At 47.0% G+C, this 19,767-nt stretch overlaps 1 protein-coding gene across 2 annotated transcripts in view; it reads left to right on the top strand.

Moving 5' to 3' along the window:
• Window positions 1-19,767, top strand: part of NOX4 (NADPH oxidase 4) — a 172,568-nt gene that overhangs the window by 17,850 nt on the left and 134,951 nt on the right. For both annotated transcript variants that reach the window (XM_074981479.1, XM_074981473.1), the window contains exons 3-6: window positions 5,088-5,198; window positions 14,044-14,128; window positions 15,844-15,941; window positions 19,459-19,486. In XM_074981479.1, coding sequence (XP_074837580.1) covers window positions 5,088-5,198; window positions 14,044-14,128; window positions 15,844-15,941; window positions 19,459-19,486 — 322 coding nt within the window. The remainder of the gene's footprint in view (window positions 1-5,087; window positions 5,199-14,043; window positions 14,129-15,843; window positions 15,942-19,458; window positions 19,487-19,767) is intronic.

The following is a 19,767-nucleotide window of genomic DNA, read 5'->3' as shown; positions in this document are numbered from 1 at the left end:
TCTGGACTCCAAATCACATGACCGTATGCAAATGAGGTGCAGGGAATTTTCATCCACACCTCATTAGCATATTTCGGGCCATGTATTACCATGCCACTTTCGAAGAAAGTGACCTGTGTAGAAACGGCCAAAATGAAGGCTGTTCTTTTGAAACAAGGGTCCTGCGGAGTGTCTACACACATTTTCTTGTGAGGGAAGCTTTCAAAAGGGGGTGCTCTTCCTGAAACAGGAAAGGAAGAGTGATTTTGAGAGGAGCACCACATTCTTTCGATTTACTTTCAAAAAAAGGTTTTTTGTGTGTACATGCTCCATGGGCTCTTTCAAAAGAGCCCCCCTCTTTTAAACATTCTTTCGAAAGAACTTGCTAGTGTAGATGCAGCCTTTAAGCCTAATGCCAAGGAAGTGGAAAGGCTATAGTTAGTATGAATGACATAATGCTCGAATAATTTTTAACACTTTTTAACTGTGTTTTCTTTTATTTAAATCCCATTTGTCCTTGTTCTAGTGGAAGCAGCTCAGCTGATGCTCAGCAAAGGTTTAGATTCCACAAATGGCAGGGAATAAGACTGGATGTATGTGTGTGATGAGTGGGTGGGGCTGATGCTTTTATCTCAGCATTAGGAACATTTGCAAGTCCATTCATGGAAGTCTCCCTTTCATTCTCTGGAGGCATTTGGAGCTAGTGTTTGCTGGGGGAGTTCCCAGCTCAACTTTAGAGACTAAAAAGAGCAAAGAGGAATAGGAAGCCAATGGATAGGCATGTACACTCCATCTATGCGGCCCACTCCTTTGAAGATCTCATATAGGCTGTGACTATTTCAGGTACCTGCTGGCTTTGTGGTCAAACTTAATACAAAGAGATAAAGGGAGCATGGGGGAGAGTCACCTATTATTTTAGATTTTGGGTAGGTGTGCAGTGTTCCACAGTTTCCTTTCCCAGTACAGGCAACCTCGGGCCTCAAAGTGTGCAAACTCATTTCAGATCCTTTTAGATGAAAGATATCAGTAAAAATAAGATCACTATTATTATCACCTCCTTTCTGTGGCTCCATGGCTGGTAGGAATCCACAGGATTGTGTCTCTCTCTGTCCTTTCAGTACTTCTTAAACATTTTGAGACTGTGGAACATCAAACAATAATATTTTTTATGTGGAACACCTACGCAAATTTTATTAAAAAATTATCAGACAAAAAAAACAAAAAACAAACAGCAACCTATACAGATACAGCAAAACCATAATTTTATCATAGCAATGAAGAAGTAACATTGTATCTGGTTTTAATAACAGAAAATATAGACCATCAATGTCTTTTTCCAAACACTGGGGGTATGCCTGCAAATTGTTCATGGAACACCAGTGTTCCGCAGAGCATAGTTTGAGAAACACTGCTTTTTATAATAATCTGTAATGTAATACTTAGGCATCTCTTCATCTGTCACTGTAATGCTGTCCCTCTGGAGTGGAATGTGGCACTCCTAAATAACACACAGCATCTCTAAATAACAGAACGGGAACTGAAGAATACTTTGTAGATGGTGAGTTAATTCTGTTCGGGCAACATAACTCTCCATGTCAGATATTGGCCAAGAAACTTGGGTTATTACCTCTGCCTTTATAAAACACACCTGGGATCTTTAATGACCATAAGGATTTAAATCTTAGTTTAATGCCTCATCAGTAGGACCCTGTCACATTCCCGGTCCATTTTGGTCAATTTCCTGGTCATAGACTGTTAAAAATCATGAATTTTATGATTTCATCTATTCAGATCTGAAACATCATGGTGGTATAATTGTAGGGGCCCTGATGCAAAAAAGGAGTTGGGGAGTTGCAAAGTTCTCGTAGGCGGTGTTGCAGTCCTTACTTCTGCACCACTCCTAGTAGTGACACTACCTTCAGATCTGGGCAGCTGGACAGTGCTGGTGGCTGGCTGGGAGCCCAGCTTTGAAGACAGAGCTGGTGGTGTCAATAGCAGTGCAGAAGGATGGCATGGTATGGTATTGCCATCCTTGTTTGTGCACTGTTGCTGGTAGCAGTTCTTCAGACATGGGTTCTCAGCGAACAGCTTCCAGATTACGGTCACCAAACTCTGAAAGCAGTGCAGAAGTAAGGGTAGCAATACTCAGACTGCCCCTAAAATAACCTTATGCTCCCCTGAAAAACTCCTAGTAACAGAGAGATAGCTGTGCTAGTCTATATACTATGAAAGCAAAAAAGCAATCCAGTAGCACTTTAAAGACTAACAAAATAATTTATTAGGTGATGAGCTTTTGTGGGACAGACCCACTTCTTCAGATCATAGCCATACCAGAACAGACTCAATATTTAAGGCACAGAGAACCAGAGCTGAAAAACATCTGAGGAAGTGTTGGTCTCTCTGCTCACCAGGAAATCCATATAATATAGGGTAAAAACTAACAAATTATTGAGGTTCATGTGTGGGAGACCAGACTTCACAGTCTGTGGTGTGGTTTTCATGGTCATGAAACTGGACAGTGCCTCCAGTAAGAATGAATGTAATCACGGTAGACAGGCACCTATGTGAATTCTAAATAAGACATGTTTGTTAATTATTTTATTTATTTGAGTGTGTGATATTGCAGCAGGTTGAAAAATTATGTTTGCCATGTAAAAAATTAGAATGAAATGACAGATTTTCATTTGTTTCCAAAACACTTCACAGTTTATTTTTTTAAAAATATTTTCAACTACCTCCTTTCTGGTTCCCACCCTCTTTTTCTTTTCTTTTCTTTTCTCCAAAAAAGTGAGGAAAACCTGAAATGATTTTGATTACATTAGAATTTACATGTTAGAAAAATAGCAATGTTTTATTTTAAAAAAGTACAAAAATTTCAGTCAGCAATAACCTATAAATTAATACTAAGTTTTTATTAATATTTTAATTAAAATACACGTATATAAATCTTTTATGCAAAAAGGACTTGTCTTTTAACCTATACTCTTTTTAATTCAGTTCTGTTTTTTGTGCAAGATGTTGTGGTTCTACAGAAGACCCTTAGGAGTAAAGTTTCTTTATCTATTAACTGTCTAACTGCATCTTTTGTATAAGCTTACAGAAAAATGCTAATTCAAACTTAATAGGTGGGAAAGATGCCACAAATTGCAATATTTTATGAATTAGCAGGTGAATGAGCAAACGTAATGAAATAACACAATACAGTGTTATGGCATCACAAGGTGTACTTTGCTCTTTTATTTGACATGCAGTTTAGGTTTAACTGCTTGGGATCCAAGTGGACTAGTTAGTGTCATTTAGCATATTTTATAAACTCTGTACTGAAATACTGGAGTCCCAGCTGTCAGCTCCCTGCTGCTGATTTGGGGTCCATATTAGGACATGTGCTTATTAGCGCTGCATGACTTGGTAAGAACCTACTGTGAATCTATTCCAACAGTTTCTGAAACTGTACAATTATTTCCATTTTCACTAAATTAATGCATGACATTGTTCTTTGGCTCATTTATCACAAAGTCATTAAACTTTAGTTAAGCAGCTAATGAGGATCTTCATGCTCTTTAATCCTTTCCCCCTCTTTAACTATGGCTGTTTAACCCCTCTGGTCACAGAAAGGATGGCTGCTCTGTTGACATTAGCATGGCTTTTGATTTATTCCATGTCACATGCTTGTGTGCATAGTTTAGAATGGCAGTTCTTTCCAAATGAGATGCCACCTTTTGACATAAAAAGAGGCCAAATCCAACTCCTGCTGAAGTTAAAGTGATTGCTGTGAGTTGGATCAGGCCCATGATTAGGTCAACTAAATCCTCACAGTAGATTTGGTCTCTTAAGTAGCTAGGGCCAGAATTAGAGCTGTAATTACAGAGTCTTACACTTTATGAAAGCTTTCCAAAGTCTTCTGTTTTCAGAGGCAAAAACTGGGCATCGCAAAACTCCTCTAGGGAAAACTAAAGAATTCTTTTAATTACTTGTGATTTTATAGGGACAGTCCCAATATTTTGGACTTTCTTTTATATAGGCATCTATTATCCCACCCTCACCTGGATTTTTCACATTTTTGCTATCTGGTCAACCTACTTTACAGGGTCTCCACAACTATTTGTTTGGGACAAATTTTAGTTCATTTTGTGAAGTCGTTTTAATTTTGACACTAAGGGTACATCTACACTTGCACCCCTCTTTTGAAAGAGGTATGCAAATAAGGGAATTCAAAAATGCAAATGAGGTGTAAATTTGCATATTTGACACCATTTGCATATTCTAATTTCGAAGGAACTTTCGAAAGAAGAAAGCCAGTGTAGACACTGCTCTTTCAAAAGTAAACTCATCTTCGAAAGACTCCTTCTTGCCTTTATTTAATGGGAAGAAGGATTCCTTTGAAGATGGGGTTCACTTTCGAAAGAGCAGCCTCTACACTGGCTTTCTTCTTTGGAAAGAAGCTATTTCAACATCAGAATATGCAAATTAAGTGTCAAATATGCAAATTTATACCACATTTGCATACCTCTTTTGAAAGGAATGCTAGTGTAGACACACCCTAAGGCCGTTTCTACACAGGGCACTTCCTTTGGAAGTGGCATGCTAATACACGGAGCAAAAGATGCTAATGAGGCACGATGCAAATTCCCTGTGTCTCATTAGCATAACCTCATGTGATTTGGAGTCCAGAAGACTGTTCTTCTGGACTCCAAAGTGCCATGTAGAAGCGCGGCCCCGGTGGCGCTTCCGGAAGGACGTGCTTCTTCTGGAGGCCCCTTCTTTCCATCCGCGCCTAATTAGCATCTTTCGCTCCATTTATTAGCATGCCACTTTCGAAGGAAGTGGCCTGTACAGAAACAGCCTAAGAGTGGAATATATTTTTTGATGTGAGCTGCCATAACTCCCCTATCTGTACTCATCACAGTCATTAGTGCATTTATCCTCGCAACTACCCTATCAGTTAGGGAAGTAATATTTATTTATAGGAGTAGCTGAGGCACAGAGAACCCAGAGTCACATGGGAAGCCTGTGATAGAGCAGGGAATTCAATTTGGGTCTCCTAGCCTAGCACCTTACCCAGTGGACCATCCTGTCTCCATAATCTAAGTCTTGCTATGTTTGTTTAGCTAGGATTGTGCGTTAGCAGAGCTTCAGCATCTGTCCTCAACCTCAACTGCAGCCTGGTCCTTTTACCCATGTGCCGTATTCTCCTGGCCTTCGTCCGAGGATCTCAACAGGTAAAACAACTGCTAGAATACAACCAGCTAACGAGGGCCATGCATGAAGTCACATTCCTTAGAAAAGTTACATTGCACACATTCTTAGTTTCTATTCATTTGCATGGCTGTGTATAGTGATAGCCTCCTAGACATGGCCGAGGCTTTGTGTGTGGACACAGCTTCAGATCCCTTAGAAGTCAAGGAAAGTATTCTTACTAGCTTGGCTGGTAGCTTGATTGGACCTGGTGCTAAGAACATTTCTTGCTCTGGTAAGTAAGGCCTTGTTGTGCCTGTGTGCACAAGAAGAGTGAATGCAAGTGAAGCCTCATTACCCGCTTTTTCCTCTCTTGCTCTATAGCTGCTGTGGCCTCTGAATATGAGGTTTATTCTCTCCTATCTTAACACAGAGAAAAGGGGGCTGCAGACAGTGGCCCCACCTCAAGCCAAGCAGTGAGGAAATATCGTGCATCAAGTGTAGACAAGTGGACATATCTCCCTTACTGGACATAATTGAATTTCAAATCAATAAAAACATATTGGGCATCCTGAAAGGAGAAATCTGACAAACTAGAAAAGGTTTGGTGTCTTTAAATAGCTAATAAACAATATTTTCCCTGGGTTGTGACTCTTTCACTACTTGTGACCAAAATCTAAGTAACGCTACTCAAGTAGTGGAGACTTACCCATTGTAGTCTGTTTCAGCAAAAACAACAAGGAGTCTGCGGGCGTCTTAAAGACTAACATATTTGTTAGGGCCATGCAGGTACCCATAGAGTGCTATTGACTTCAAGGCACAAATCGTCCCCAAATCTGAGATGGGGTTGTGGGTGAGAACGAAATCACGAAGCTCAGCAACCGGCTGTGCCCTGACCTCATTTAGAATACAGCAGTTCCTGATGGCTTGTAGTCCATCTTCGTGTGTAATGTTAGCATAGCAATCTTCTGTGTCCCTCACATCTGATTCTTTCACTTCGTGCATCTGATAAAGTGAGCTGCAACTCACAAGAACTTATGCCCTAATAAATTTGTTAGTCTTTAAGGTACCACTAGACTCCTTGTTGTTTTTACTTAAGTAGTGCAGATTTACTGGATGTGTGAAACATTTTTGGATGTTTGCAAATTGAAGATACTTATTGTCCTTACCTGTGTCCTCTATCTTGTGCCTGCCAGTGATCTGAGGTGAACAAATGGACAGTGTAAACTAATACGTTGCCCTACGGAACTGGTCATTTACGTTAAAAAAAGTTTATTCACTTTTAAAAAGACTCACAGATCATAAGGCCAGAAGGGGCCATTATGCTGATCTAGTCTGATCTCCTGAATAACACACAGCCAGTAACATCATCTAGTCATTTCTGCATTAAGCCAGTGGAGTTAACAACTATCTCTAATCCTGTTTCTGCTGAATGTAGGTGTTATCATAGAATATAATTAAGCCTCATATATAAGGCCCCACCAAATTCACAGTCTGTTTTGCTCAATTTCTTGGTCATAGGGTTTTAAAAATAATAAATGTGATGATTTCAGCCATTTATCGGTGTTGTAATTATAGGGGCCCTGACTCAAAAAGAAATTACTGGAGGGTACATGTCATAAGATTATTGTGTGGGGGGTGGTAGGTGCAGCTACCCTTATTTCTGCACTGCTACTGGTGGTGGCTCTGCCTCCAGAGCTGGGCAGCTGGAGAGTGGTGGCTGCTGGCTGGGAGCACAACTCAGAAGACAGAAAGTAGAAAAAAAGGTTGTTATGGTGTAATATTGCTACCCTTACTTCGGCACTGCCTCCTGAAGAGCTGGGCCTTCAGTGAGCATCCATTACACTCTGGGGCTGTTTCTACACAGGCCACTTTCTTCGGAAGTGGCATGCTAATACAGGGAGCCAAAGTACTAATGAGGCGTGGATGCAAATTCCCCATGCCTCATTAGCATAAGGTCACGTGATTTGGAGTCCAGAAGACTCTTCTTCCAGACTCCAAAATGCTGTGTAGAAGCACGGCAGCCGGGGGGCTTCCGGAAGGAAGTCCTTCCAGAGGCCCCTTCTTTCCGAAAATTTTTGGGAAGAAGGGGCCTCTGGAAGGAGGACTTCCTCCCAGAAGCCTCCCGGGGCCGCGCTTCTACATGGCATTTTGGAGTCTGGAAGAAAGGTCTTCCGGACTCCAGATCACATGATGTTATGCTAATGAGGCATGGGGAATTTGCATCCACGCCTCATTAGCATCTTTCGCTCCCTTGTGGAAATGGTCTGTGTAGAAATGGCCTGGCTGCCCAGCTCTGAAGGCAGCAGCACAGAAGTAAGGGAGGTATGGTATGGTGTTCCCACCTTTACTTCCTCTCTGCTGCTGGTGGGGTGCTGCCTTTAGAGATGTGTGCCTGGCCACCAGCCACCACTCCAGCCACCGCCTCTGAAGCAGTGCTGAAGTAAGGGTGGAAATACTGCGACTCCCCACTAAATACTGCAGCTCCCCCAAAGCTTCACTTTGGTTCAGGATCCCCAGTATGAGAAACACTTGTTGCCCTGTGAAATCTGTATAGTGTAGGGTAAAAGCAGACAAAAGATGAGATTCTTCTTCGAGTGTCCCCGTGGGTGCTCCACAATAGGTGACGGGCTTGCCCGGCGCCGCAGATCGGATCTTCCAAGCAGTTTCTGCCGGACCGCGCATGCGCCGGCGCGCGCCGCTCCCTTGCGCGCTCCTGGCCATGTGCGCGATCCGGTCCCCGCCAGTTCCTCTTAACCGCCGTCGGCTGCAGACGGAATCCGACTAGGCTAAGGCCAAATAGCGTATTCAACGACTTTATCTGTTTTTTTCTTTGAAGTTTTTCAGTTACTTAGGCTACTATAAGTTAGCCGGTTGTTATTTTGTAAAAAAAAAACAACAACAAACAAGCTACGAGAGGGACAGCTCAGCCCAGTCCCAGTAACAAGCGCCGTAGGCCAGGAGCTACGGCCATCAGCCCTCCTGCTGAGGCAGGCCATCGGACGGGGGAAAACAGCACAAAGAAGGTGCTAAGTACCCACTTAAAAACTCAAAGACTCACCAACAATGTCCTCTTCAGGCTTTAAAAAATGTGAGTCCTGCCGAGAGGCGATGCCAGTGTCCGATGGGCACAGTCTATGCATAAGGTGCCTGGGGGAGTCCCATGTGGCACAGAAATGCGCCTTCTGCGCTAAATTAACAACCAGAGCACGGAGGGACAGGGAGATGCGGATCAAAATGCTGCTTCTTGACAAGGCCCTCCAGCCAGACGTGCCGGAGCGGCTGCAGCAGGAGGGACCCTCCGGGGCCCATAAAAGGAAAGCTGCCTCCCTCACTCCATCAGCGCAAAAACGGAGGAAAGTCTCCCCAGCCTGATCCCTGCCGGCAGCAACAGTGAGCGGGACGGGAGGAGCAAGCAGCCCCCAGCCGCAGCAACAGCTGATCGGCGGCGGCACGGAGAGCCACGTGCAAACGGCTCAGCCTCCGATAATCAGCCAGCCGCCCCGCACCGCAGGCAGGGCGGCGGCTAAGCAAACGCCGGTACCGGCGGCACCGCAGACAGCGGCACCGACCCCCAGGGAACCGGCGGTGCAGGGCGCGCAGGCACGTAGCCTGCAGGCGCAGAAGGACACCGCACGTGCGGCACCGCCTTCGAGCGTGCCTAGCACGGTGCTGACGGGGCCGGGATCCCCTGCCCATCAGGGGGCGGAGTTACCTCCTCCAGGGAGGGGGAAGGCTGCTCACAAGAGGAGGCACTGCAGCCCCTCTCCGGACAGGGCTGTGGAGCTGCTTTCTCACAGCCCTCCGCTTATGTTGCAGACTCCAACCAGAAGGCAGGGGTCCCCCCTAGCCTACCCGGAGCCGCCTTCTCCATTTTTACAGCCAGCCTCACCATGGCTGGTACCTCCTTCACCCTTCCTGGGATTTGAACCGCTGGACTATTATGCTAAATCGCTCTCTCCAGTGTCTCGACGATCTCCCTCCCCCAGACGCAGAGGGTACGCACCAAGGGAATGGTCGAGGTCACCTTCCCAGGAACAGTGCCTATACTGCCATGGTCGTCCCTACCACGCGGGGCACGGACACCATCGGCAATCTACTAGGGATAGATCCCCACACACTACCTCGTACCCCCGAGGGCAATCGCGATCGGGGACAGAGACTCAAGCATCTCAGGGGGGACTGGTCATGGAACCCCGAGATTTTCCCTCGCAAACCTCCAGCGAGAGGGTGTACCAGCACCAGCAGGAACCGGAAGGGTTCAGAGAGACGTACCCCAGCGGTTCCTCACTCTCCTCCCCGGACGAGGCCACGGCCCTGGGGGACGTCCATCCTACGGACAATCTCAAACAGTTTCAGGAGCTGTTTAAGAGGGTGGCCTTCACGCAAGGCATCCAGACAGCAGAGGTGCAAGAGAAACACCATAAGCTCCTCAAAAATTTGAGACCTCTGGCCTCCTCCAGAGTAGCAATACCGCTTGATGAAGCGATCTTAGAGTCCGCCACTACCATATGGCAGACCCCTGCAACTATTCCGCCGGTCCAAAAGAGAGCGGATAAGAAATACTTCGTGCCGGCGAAAGGCATGGAGTTCCTGTTTAGCCACCCACAGCCAAACTCCTTGGTGGTGGAGTCCTCGCAACAAAGATCAAAAACATCTCAATTTAAAACAGGGGGAACGGACAAAGATGCCAAGAAGCTAGAGCTGTTCGGCAGAAAGGTCTACTCCTCCTCTACTTTAACGTTGCGAATGGCAAATTACGCAGCGCACTTGGCGAACCATAATTTTGACAACTATTCTAGGTTAACCTCCCTCATGGACTCGCTTCCAGAGGACAAAAAGCCGGTCCTCAAGGCCATAGTGCAAGAAGGCTACGCGGCTGCGAGGATGGGAGTTCAGATTGCTTTGGACGTTGCGGACACAGCAGCACATTCCACAGCAACTGCAGTGGTGATGCGACGGGAGTCCTGGCTCCAGACCTCGGGTATACCGAGAGATCTGCAGGCAAAGATAGTTGACCTTCCCTTCGACTCGCAGAAGCTGTTTGCTGAATCAACTGACTCGGTCCTTCATTCCAGTAAAGATTCAAGAGCCACACTCAGGACCCTGGGGATTTACACCCCTCCATACACAAAGAAAAGGTACTACCCTCAGCAAAGGCGGTACCAGTACCAGCAACAGCGCCCCCAGTATCACAGGGGTTACGAGCAAGGGCGGCATCAGCAGCACCAGCAGTACAGAACTCCCAGGCGACGCTCACAACAGGGCCGTGCGTCCTCGGGGCGGGGCCACAGGCCACAAGTTTGACATACAGATCCAGGGCTGCGCCATCACTACCATCGCACAAGGTCATCCGAAGCGGCTATTTCACCATCGCCTCCGACCATTCTACGACCAGTGGCAAAGGATCACCACAGACAAATGGGTGCTGGAGATCATAGCCACGGGGTACGCCATCCCCTTCCAGTCGCTCCCACCATCGCAACCTCCGCCCAAGCCCCACCTCCAGGAGGCCTCCCATGTAGCCAGGCTCAGGCAGGAGGTGGCCCATCTCGTGCTCATAGGGGCGGTGGAAAGGGTGCCGGAGCAACTGCAAGGAAAAGGGTTTTACTCCCGGTATTTCCTAACGGAGAAAAAGACAGGAGGCTGGAGGCCCATCTTAGACCTTCGCGGCCTCAACAGGTATCTGCGCAAACAACGTTTTCGGATGATCACAATTGCCTCCATCCTTACAGCACTGGACGATGGAGATTGGTTCGCAGCCCTCGATTTGCAAGACGCGTACTTCCACATAACCATCCATCCGGCTCACCGGCGATTTCTCCGTTTCATGGTAGGCAACGAACACTTCCAATACAAAGTCCTACCGTTTGGCCTCTCCTCGGCCCCCAGAGTCTTCACCAAGACCTTGGCAGTGGTGTCAGCCTACCTGCACAGACAGGGGGTATTTATTTTCCCGTATCTGGACGACTGCCTGCTCAAAGGGGCCTCGAAGGGGGAGGTTCTCCGCATGATACGCGTCACAGCAGACACGTTCTCCTCACTTGGCCTGGTTATCAATCTGGCGAAATCAAAAATAGACCCCACACAGGACATAGAGTTCATAGGGGCTCGCATAAACTCGATCACGGCCAGAGTATACCTACCAGAGGCTCGCTTTCGAGCCATCGGTTCCCTCGTGCAAGTCATCACCTTCAGCCCTACGGTGCCGGTCTTGACGTGCTTGCAGCTGCTGGGCCACATGGCAGCGGCGACGTTTGTGGTACAAAACGCCAGGTTGCACATGCGCAGCATGCAGCACTGGCTGGCCAGTGTATACAAGCCGGCAGTACACACCGTTCACAGGGCGGTGTCGCCCACACCCGGGGTGCGCAAATCCCGGCAATGGTGGGTAAACCCCAGGAACCTGCTAACAGGGGTACCCTTCCATCAGCCGCAAATCTCGGTTTTCCTCACCACAGATGCCTCCCTCATAGGTTGGGGAGCGCACATGGGCGAAGAGGTGACTCAAGGACTGTGGTCACCCACGGAACAGTCACTACACATCAATGTACTGGAGCTCAGAGCAGTGTTCAACGCCTGCAAACACTTTCGAGACCACATACAAGGCAAAGTCGTCGGGATCAGTACAGACAATACCTCCACCATGTTTTATATAAACAGGCAAGGAGGAGCTCGATCCCGTGCCTTATGCGCGGAAGCAATCCGCTTATGGAACTGGTGCATCGCCCACGATATACTCTTGAAAGCCTCATACTTGCCGGGTGCGCACAACGTGAAGGCAGACCAGCTGAGCAGGCGTTTTGCGCTCACACACGAGTGGCAGATCCGTCCCGATCTGCTACGGCCGATTTTCCACGCATGGGGGTTTCCCCAAATAGATCTGTTTGCCACTCAGCACAACAAGCAGTGCCCACGGTTCTGCTCCAGAGCAGGACTGGGCTGGGGGTCCCTGGGGGACGCGTTCACGATCCAGTGGGGGGGCCCCCTGCTTTACGCGTTTCCTCCCACAGTGCTGATCCACAAAGTTTTGCAAAAAGCCAGGAGGGAAAGGGCCCGGATGATCCTGATAGTCCCAACGTGGGATCGCCAACAATGGTTCCCCCTACTCCTGCGCATGTCGGACTGTCCACCGATGCCTCTTCCGGTGGCGCCGGATCTGCTCACGCAAGCCCAGGGGTCCATAGTGCATCCGCACCCCCAAAGCCTGCGACTGCAAGCGTGGCTAATCCATGGCTCAGCTCCCTAGAGCGCACATGCACAGTGGAAGTACAGCAAGTCCTAGAAAGTAGCAGGACGACTTCCACTAGGAAGGCCTACAAACAAAAATGGACTCGCTTTACGGCCTGGTGTTCTGCCAAACAACTGGCCCCCCTTTCGGTGCCTATACCTACCATTCTACAGTATTTACTGGACCTCAAGAGGGGAGGACTCTCGCTATCCTCGTTAAAGGTCCACCTCGCCGCCATCTCGGCGTTCAGACATGAGGAGGAAGGGCACACGGTGTTCGCCCACCCTGTGGTTACCAGGTTCCTCAAAGGGTTGGTAAACCTCTACCCCCCTCGGAAACCGATTCCACCTTCGTGGAACTTGGACCTGGTGCTTACCACACTCATGGGACCACCGTTCGAGCCCTTGGCCACGGTCCCCCTCCGCCTCCTTACAATAAAGACGACCTTTCTTCTTGCAATTACGTCAGCTCGTAGGGTGAGCGAGCTCGCGGCAGTCATGGCAACGCCACCCTGCACTGTTTTTTCCAAGGAGGCGGTAACCATACGGCTGCATCCAGCCTTTGTTCCCAAAGTTTCCTCCAAGTTTCACATCAACGAACCTATTGTTCTACCCTCGTTTTATCCAAAACCTCATAACTCCAACGAAGAGGCGCGCCTACACCTCCTGGACGTGAGGAGGGCGCTAGCCTTCTACGTAGACAGGACCAAGTCCTTCCGGAAAACGGATAGGCTCCTAGTCTCCCTCGCTCCCAAATCGAAAGGAGAAGGTCTCTCATCGCAGAGAATCTCGAAGCACATTGTATCCTGCATAAAAATGTGCTACGAGCTCAAAAAGACTCCTTTATCGGCCACTCCCAGGGCTCATTCCACCAGGGCGGTGGCAGCATCAACAGCCTTTTTCAAGGGCGTTGCGTTAAAAGACATTTGCAGAGCGGCGACCTGGTCATCCTACGACACGTTCGCCAAACATTACGCCCTTTACAGGGTATTCCAAGAGGATACCCGTCTCTCCGCAGCGGTCCTCTCGGGGACAAGCTGCACATAATCCGATTACCCACCTCCTATCTTGGGTTACTGCTGGGTAGTCACCTATTGTGGAGCACCCACGGGGACACTCGAAGAAGAAAGAGAAGTTACTCACCGTAGTAACGGTGCTTCTTCGAGATGTGTCCCCGTGGGTGCTCCACTTCCCGCCCATCCTCCCCGCTTCGGATCTCTGTTAGTGTTTTGCAGGGGCACCCGAGGCGGTTGGTCGAGGAACTGGCGGGGACCGGATCGCGCACATGGCCAGGAGTGCGCAAGGGAGCGGCGCGCGCCGGCGCATGCGCGGTGCGGCAGAAACTGCTTGGAAGATCCGATCTGCGGCGCCGGGCAAGCCCGTCACCTATTGTGGAGCACCCACGGGGACACATCTCAAAGAACCACTGTTACTACGGTGAGTAACTTCTCTTTTCACAGGGTGGCATGGAGTCAGGAGTGGGTTGGGGGAGAATATGTGATCCATGACGTGTTTTTCATGCATGTGAATTTGGTAGGGTGCTTCTCACATGACAGTTACTTTTACAAAGGAATCACATATAGAACATTAATTACTTTGCACTTTATTTTCCACTGCTTCATTTTAGAAGAGAGATTGCTTGAATTCTTCTTTTACTAGGTTGCCAGCAGGAAAACAAGAAGGCTGTTGGATAAAAGTAAAACTTTCCATGTAACATGTGGTGTTACTATATGTGTCTTTTCAGGTAAGATTTTATTGTGCTGAGCACTAGCTCATGTGGGAAACATATTAAACAATACAAGTCACCCGTGGCTTGTGCAATAAAAGGTATTTTCTTCTGTTTCTTTGTGGAGATGTGTAATGGTTTCCACAGACATTTTTGAAGCCTCAAATCTAAATTTGGGTGGAAAAACTTTCCTTAAAAGTTTCAGTCTCAGAGGGGTGGCTGTGTTAGTCTGTAGCTTCACAGAAAACAAGCAGTCCTGTCGCACTTTAAAGACTAACAGTTTTATTTATTGGGTAATAAGTTTTCATCGGTAAGACCCACTTCTTCAGGAAGCTCATTACCTAATAAATAAAATTGTTAGTCTTTAAGATGCTGTAGGACTGCTTGTTTCTTAAAAGTTACAGGCTCTTTTTCATAAAATAAATAAAATTACAGTACAAGCTGTGTTATACATCACTTTCATATGCAGAAAACTCAGTTAACCAGCATCTGCCATAGGTGACAATACAATTTGTCCTTTATGTAACTAGAAAATTCTGGCACCATTTCCTAGCATTTTTGGAAATAGCATTTGTTTGATGGCTCTGAGGCAGTAAAGGAGCAGTAAATTACAGTCCTGTCTACTGTGTCAAAACGTGTTGTGTTAAGTAAGGTGATTTAATTTCCTAAATATTTTTGCATTTGTTAAAAATCTTGAGTAACTGGCACATTTGATTAGCCAGCGACTGTTATCATATATGTTATCATGCATGCCTGATAACAAAGCTTGTGCTGTAAAAAAATTACATCCTAACCGATTACAGGCAACATGTTGTCAATGTCAATGAGGAGGCATGGACTGTAGAGATGAAAAGACCTGTTGCAAACATATGAGCAACATAAGTAAATATCACAAAATATTGCCACTTTCATTGATGTATTAACTTCGTTTTGACACAATCCTTTGATTCAGTTGCCCACTTGGAGAATTATAGTGGGAAAAGAAATCACAGTTTTCTAAAGTTTCAAAATTAGTAATACTTTCATACTAGCCTATCTGTTTAATTCACTTAGTACAAAAATAACATGTTATCTTAGGACTGATCTTGGTTCTCCTAAAGTGAATGGGTGTTTTCTGATCAACTTCAGTCACAGCTGGGTCAGTTCCATAAAAAAAAGTTTTTATACAGGTTGAACCTCTGTCATCTAGCACCCTTGGGACCTTACCAGGGCGGGATGAGATAATTTTCTGGATGATGGGAGGTCGTTATTTTCAAGCACATTACCAACACTTCCACTGCCAACTGGGTTCTTAGAAGACATTTAGGGCTAAATAACAGTGCAGAATGCTGACAGCCAGGTCTGATGGCTGTATACAAACTTTCTGGGACAATGGGAATATTGGTCACACCCATGATAAATCATAGCCCAGCTAAATAAAATCATGCCAGATTATGGAGTTTGCCAGATGAGAGAGTTCTGGGTTACAGCGGTTCAACATGTATAAAATCTGCAGGTTAGTAAATTCAGTGTTCTAAATAAGCAAAGGAAAATGATAAAATAGGTAGTTTATATTATAAAGGCTGGATTAAATTAGAATGGTGGACTCAGCCTACTAAATCACTTGGGATCGGGGTCTACAAACTCACATGTAAGAACCGAGATCCTTCTCTGTGTATGAGCTGTTGCGATTAGGGGCTTCATAGAACCTTCAAAATGCAGCTTAGTGAACTGAGTTTTTTGGTTGTTTATAGTTTTACATGTTGCTGCACACCTGGTGAATGTCCTGAACTTCTCTGTGAACTATACTGAAGAATTTTTGACGCTGAATGCAGCAAACTACCGCGGTGAGGTGGGTGATCCGTTCTTTTATATAAGGTGACCATTGCTCCTGTATTTGGGGAACCAAAAAGGCATCCCGACTTATTTTTTTAAATGGGACCAATTGTCCCGTGTTTGGCTCTCCCTGGTGACCTTTTCCTGTGTTGGCTGGAGATTTGCAGGGCATTTTTTAAAATGTAGCTGACTGCCTGCTGCACCACTGGGATGCCACTGCCAGCCCCACCCTTGCTCAGGTGCCTGGTTGGGGTGGGGACAGAGCTGGGGGGTTGGGAAAGTGGGGGATGGAGCGGTGGAGCTGGGGCCTTCACAGTGCAGTGCTGGGGCCATCGCCAGAACCCACTCCACCTCCAGTCCCCACTGCAGGGCTGTGTTTAAGCCAAAGGCCTACTGCCGCTGGAGCCCTGCACAGGATAGAGGCAGAGTCCCCTCTCAAACCCTGCCACGTGACAGGGCCAGGGCTGGAGCCTTGTATGGTGCAGGGGCCCCCCTGAGCCTCTCATGGGGCTGGAGCCCCCCTCCTGGTGTCCCACCACAGAGCTGGGGTGAAGCTGGGGCTGGAGCCCTACTGGGGTGGCCCCTGCTGTGGGCCTGGGGCCACAGCCCTGCGTGGTGTGAGGGTGAAGCTAACCCCTAGACAGCCCTCACCGCATCACAGGGCCAGGGCTGGAGCCTTGTACTGTGTGGGGCTGAGGCCCTCTGGGACATTCCGCAGGGCCAGAGCCCCCTCTGCCCTGGAGCCCTGTCTGGTGTGGGGCTAGGGCCAGAGCCCCTCTTGAGTCTGCATCACTGAGCCCTGAAGAATTTGCTGCAGGCTTGTTTGTCTCCCCAGCTGCAGTGGGCTGCAGCTGGGTGTGTGGGGTCAGGCTGGGAGGGAGGGCACAGGAATGGGCTGGGTTTGGGCGTTTGGGTGGGAGGTAACGTGCAGCAGTGGGAGGCGGGTCAGGGGCAGGCTGGAGGTGAGAGGTCTGGATGGGAAGAAGGGTGCAGCCATTGCCTGATGCAGGGTGACCATTCAGCTTGCTGCAGCTGGGACAATCCCCGACCCCCAGCGTGTTCCCGTATTTACCCTAGGGGAATGTGGTCACCATACTTTTATATTTCCCTTGAAACAGATGTGACTTGTGTGGTGCCTCATAGTTTCCATGAGTGATCTGTACAGTGGTGCCTGTCTTTTATACTATGAAAAAGCAGCATCATGTTGATTTTTCTTCCTTTCCGTGGTTAGAGCACTAGGATTAGGAGTCAGGAGACCTGACTGTGACATTGACTTTCTCTGCAACTATGAGCACATTACTTCACTTACTATGTATATTTTATTAGATTCGTCCCCCCTCCCCCCCATCCCCATCACTCCAAAAAGGCAGAAAAAGCAAAAAAAGTTAAGGGATGGAAAGGAGGGGAGAGGAGAAAAGCAAAGAGGGAAGGAAAGGAAGTAAAGTAACAGCTTGGTTTCTGTCTGCCAAGAATGAAAGGTTTTTAAAGACTTAGATGGTATCTTTGCAAATTTGCCTTGAGATCCCTTTTCTCCAAGATGTTATCTGCTGTTTAGCGGCCAGGACAGCCAACTTGCTGAGCCAGACTTCTGTCCATAGAGGCATGCTGCTTTTCTGTTTACGTAAAGTGAGTGGTTTAGCTACAAACACCGCACTAGGGAAACAAGCTTTCCATGGAGGTGGAACGTTTTCAGTATGGTGGAGTCATTTTTAAGGAGGTATCAGTTATCTTCTTAATTCTCCTACCTACATCTAACTGAAAGGACTGATAGTCCCCACACATGTGAGCCAGTGTGGCTTTCGGAGACCCACATCTCCATCAGCAGTCTCCTCCACTGCCTTGCTATGTGACCTTTGACAGGTCACTGCTGTTGGGAATAAGTATCAGAGAGGTGGCCTTGTTAGTCTGTAGCTTTGAGAACAACAAGAAGTCCTGTGGCACCTTATAGACTAGCAGATATTTTGGAGCATCAGCTTTCGTGGGCAAAGACCTACCTCATCAGATGCACTTCGATGCTCTTGGGAATGTCTTGTTGCGTCATTTTTGTTGCTATCAGTAGCCCTGTCTTCAAACCTTATAAGCTGATATGGGCAGAAGAGATGTCGCACTTGCAGCATTTCGTAGACAGTGTATCATGACATATGGATTGAAGAATGACAAGATTTGGGCCAGTCTTACTGTCATTCCACTCACTGTCAAAGCTTCTCTTGCCTTGAATTGGAATAGCATCAAATACTTTTATTGTGCTTTAGTTGTTTGCCCAAACTGGGCTGGAAGCTGCCTTCTGCTTGCAAAATACGGTACTCCCCTGACCTTTTTCCATTGACGTGTCTCCTCAAGTCATATTGTAATGTAAGGTCCAAGGTCATCTGGGGAGAACATACTGGCCTTAAGAAGTCTTAAATGTCTTCTGTCTTTGCGCTGCCAAATAGGGGTCATGCTCCCGGAAGCTTCTACACTGTGCATCTCTCCCTAAATTCTTCTTTGAATGGTGGGCTGTGCCTGCAGCAGTGAGGTCAGCATTAATGTATGCTGACAGAATCCTTCTAAAATAAACAGTAAGAGAGGGAAAGCCGTGCTAATCTATATACTACTGGACTGCTTTTTTGTTTCTTCTAAAATTAAGTAGAGAATGGTTGTGTGGAGACGACTGTCTCCTTTGCCCCGTACTTGCTTATTCCTTCAGCCTTTCACCCAGGGGCCTCTCACTTATGATCCACATGGACTTGGTCTTCATTTAAAAAAATGTATTTTTAACTTGAGTTAACCTGAGGCAACACCCTATTAGAGGCAAGGGAGTTAGAAATTTTCACTTGAATTAGTAGGGTTAAGTGAAAGCCAATAGGGAAGCCTAGTCTTTAACACAGCCTGCTAATTAATGCAAACACTACTATCTACCTTGTCTCCACTAGGCTTTTATCTCATGCTAGTTAACTCAAGTTAAGAACAGTTTTCCCCCACAGGTGAAGACAGAGCCATAGAGAGGCTTCCACAAGATCAAGTCACACCACCCTTCACCCTCCACTCAGTTCTGCTGCTTTCTTCCCCAGCCTCCCACAAGGAAGTGGAAAGAATGTTTGTCCTGATATTGTGCCCTTCTTCAGGCATCTGTGTTAAAATCAGTTCTACTCCCAGTGAGGACTATGATAAAACTCCACTTGACTTCACTGGTAGAAACACAGGTATTCATATTCAGCTTTAAAAATCTCATCCCTCCTCTAAAACAACTCAGTTCCTCTAAAACTGTTCAATAGCTAGAGCAAATTGTTTTGTAAAACGATTATCTATAGGCAGAGAAGCATCTGATTATCTCATTACTCTTTCTTAGTCCGACTGTAGTTGGCAGAAGGTTCAGTTTACATTGGGAGCGCATAGTTGTCATTGTTATCTATTACCAGTTACCCAGTCCATATTTACAGCCAGGGTTAGTGATTGGCTGCCGCCATGAGGCATGTGGAATTCATGAGCAGTTGCTTCTTATATATTTAAATTAAGTGTCAACTGATTTTTTTTGTTTTGTGTCTATTTTTCAGGACCCCAGGAAACTCCTTTTCACTACTGGTAAGTTGGCGTTGTTCTCTGCTGATCTGATAAGTGGATTAGATAGATCGGATTTCATATTTCAATAAACTCAGAAATACAGTAGTCTTGAGATATGTGAGGGTTGTGTTCCCATGTAGCCTCACGTAACTTGAATTACACGTAAGTCGGAGGGCGGCTTTTTCCCCATCAGAATGCATGTTCTGCAGCTGGGGTTAAGCCTGGCAGTGGGTTGGGGCCATGAAAGTGGGGCAGGGGGTTAAGCCTGTGGTGGGTTAGGGCTGCAGGGAGGGGCATGGGGT

Source organism: Carettochelys insculpta, chromosome 1, assembly GCF_033958435.1.
Source record: "Carettochelys insculpta isolate YL-2023 chromosome 1, ASM3395843v1, whole genome shotgun sequence".
Taxonomy (NCBI): domain Eukaryota; kingdom Metazoa; phylum Chordata; order Testudines; family Carettochelyidae; genus Carettochelys; species Carettochelys insculpta.
Note: the sequence above shows the minus strand (reverse complement) of the source record. Positions and strands in the feature narration are given on the sequence as shown.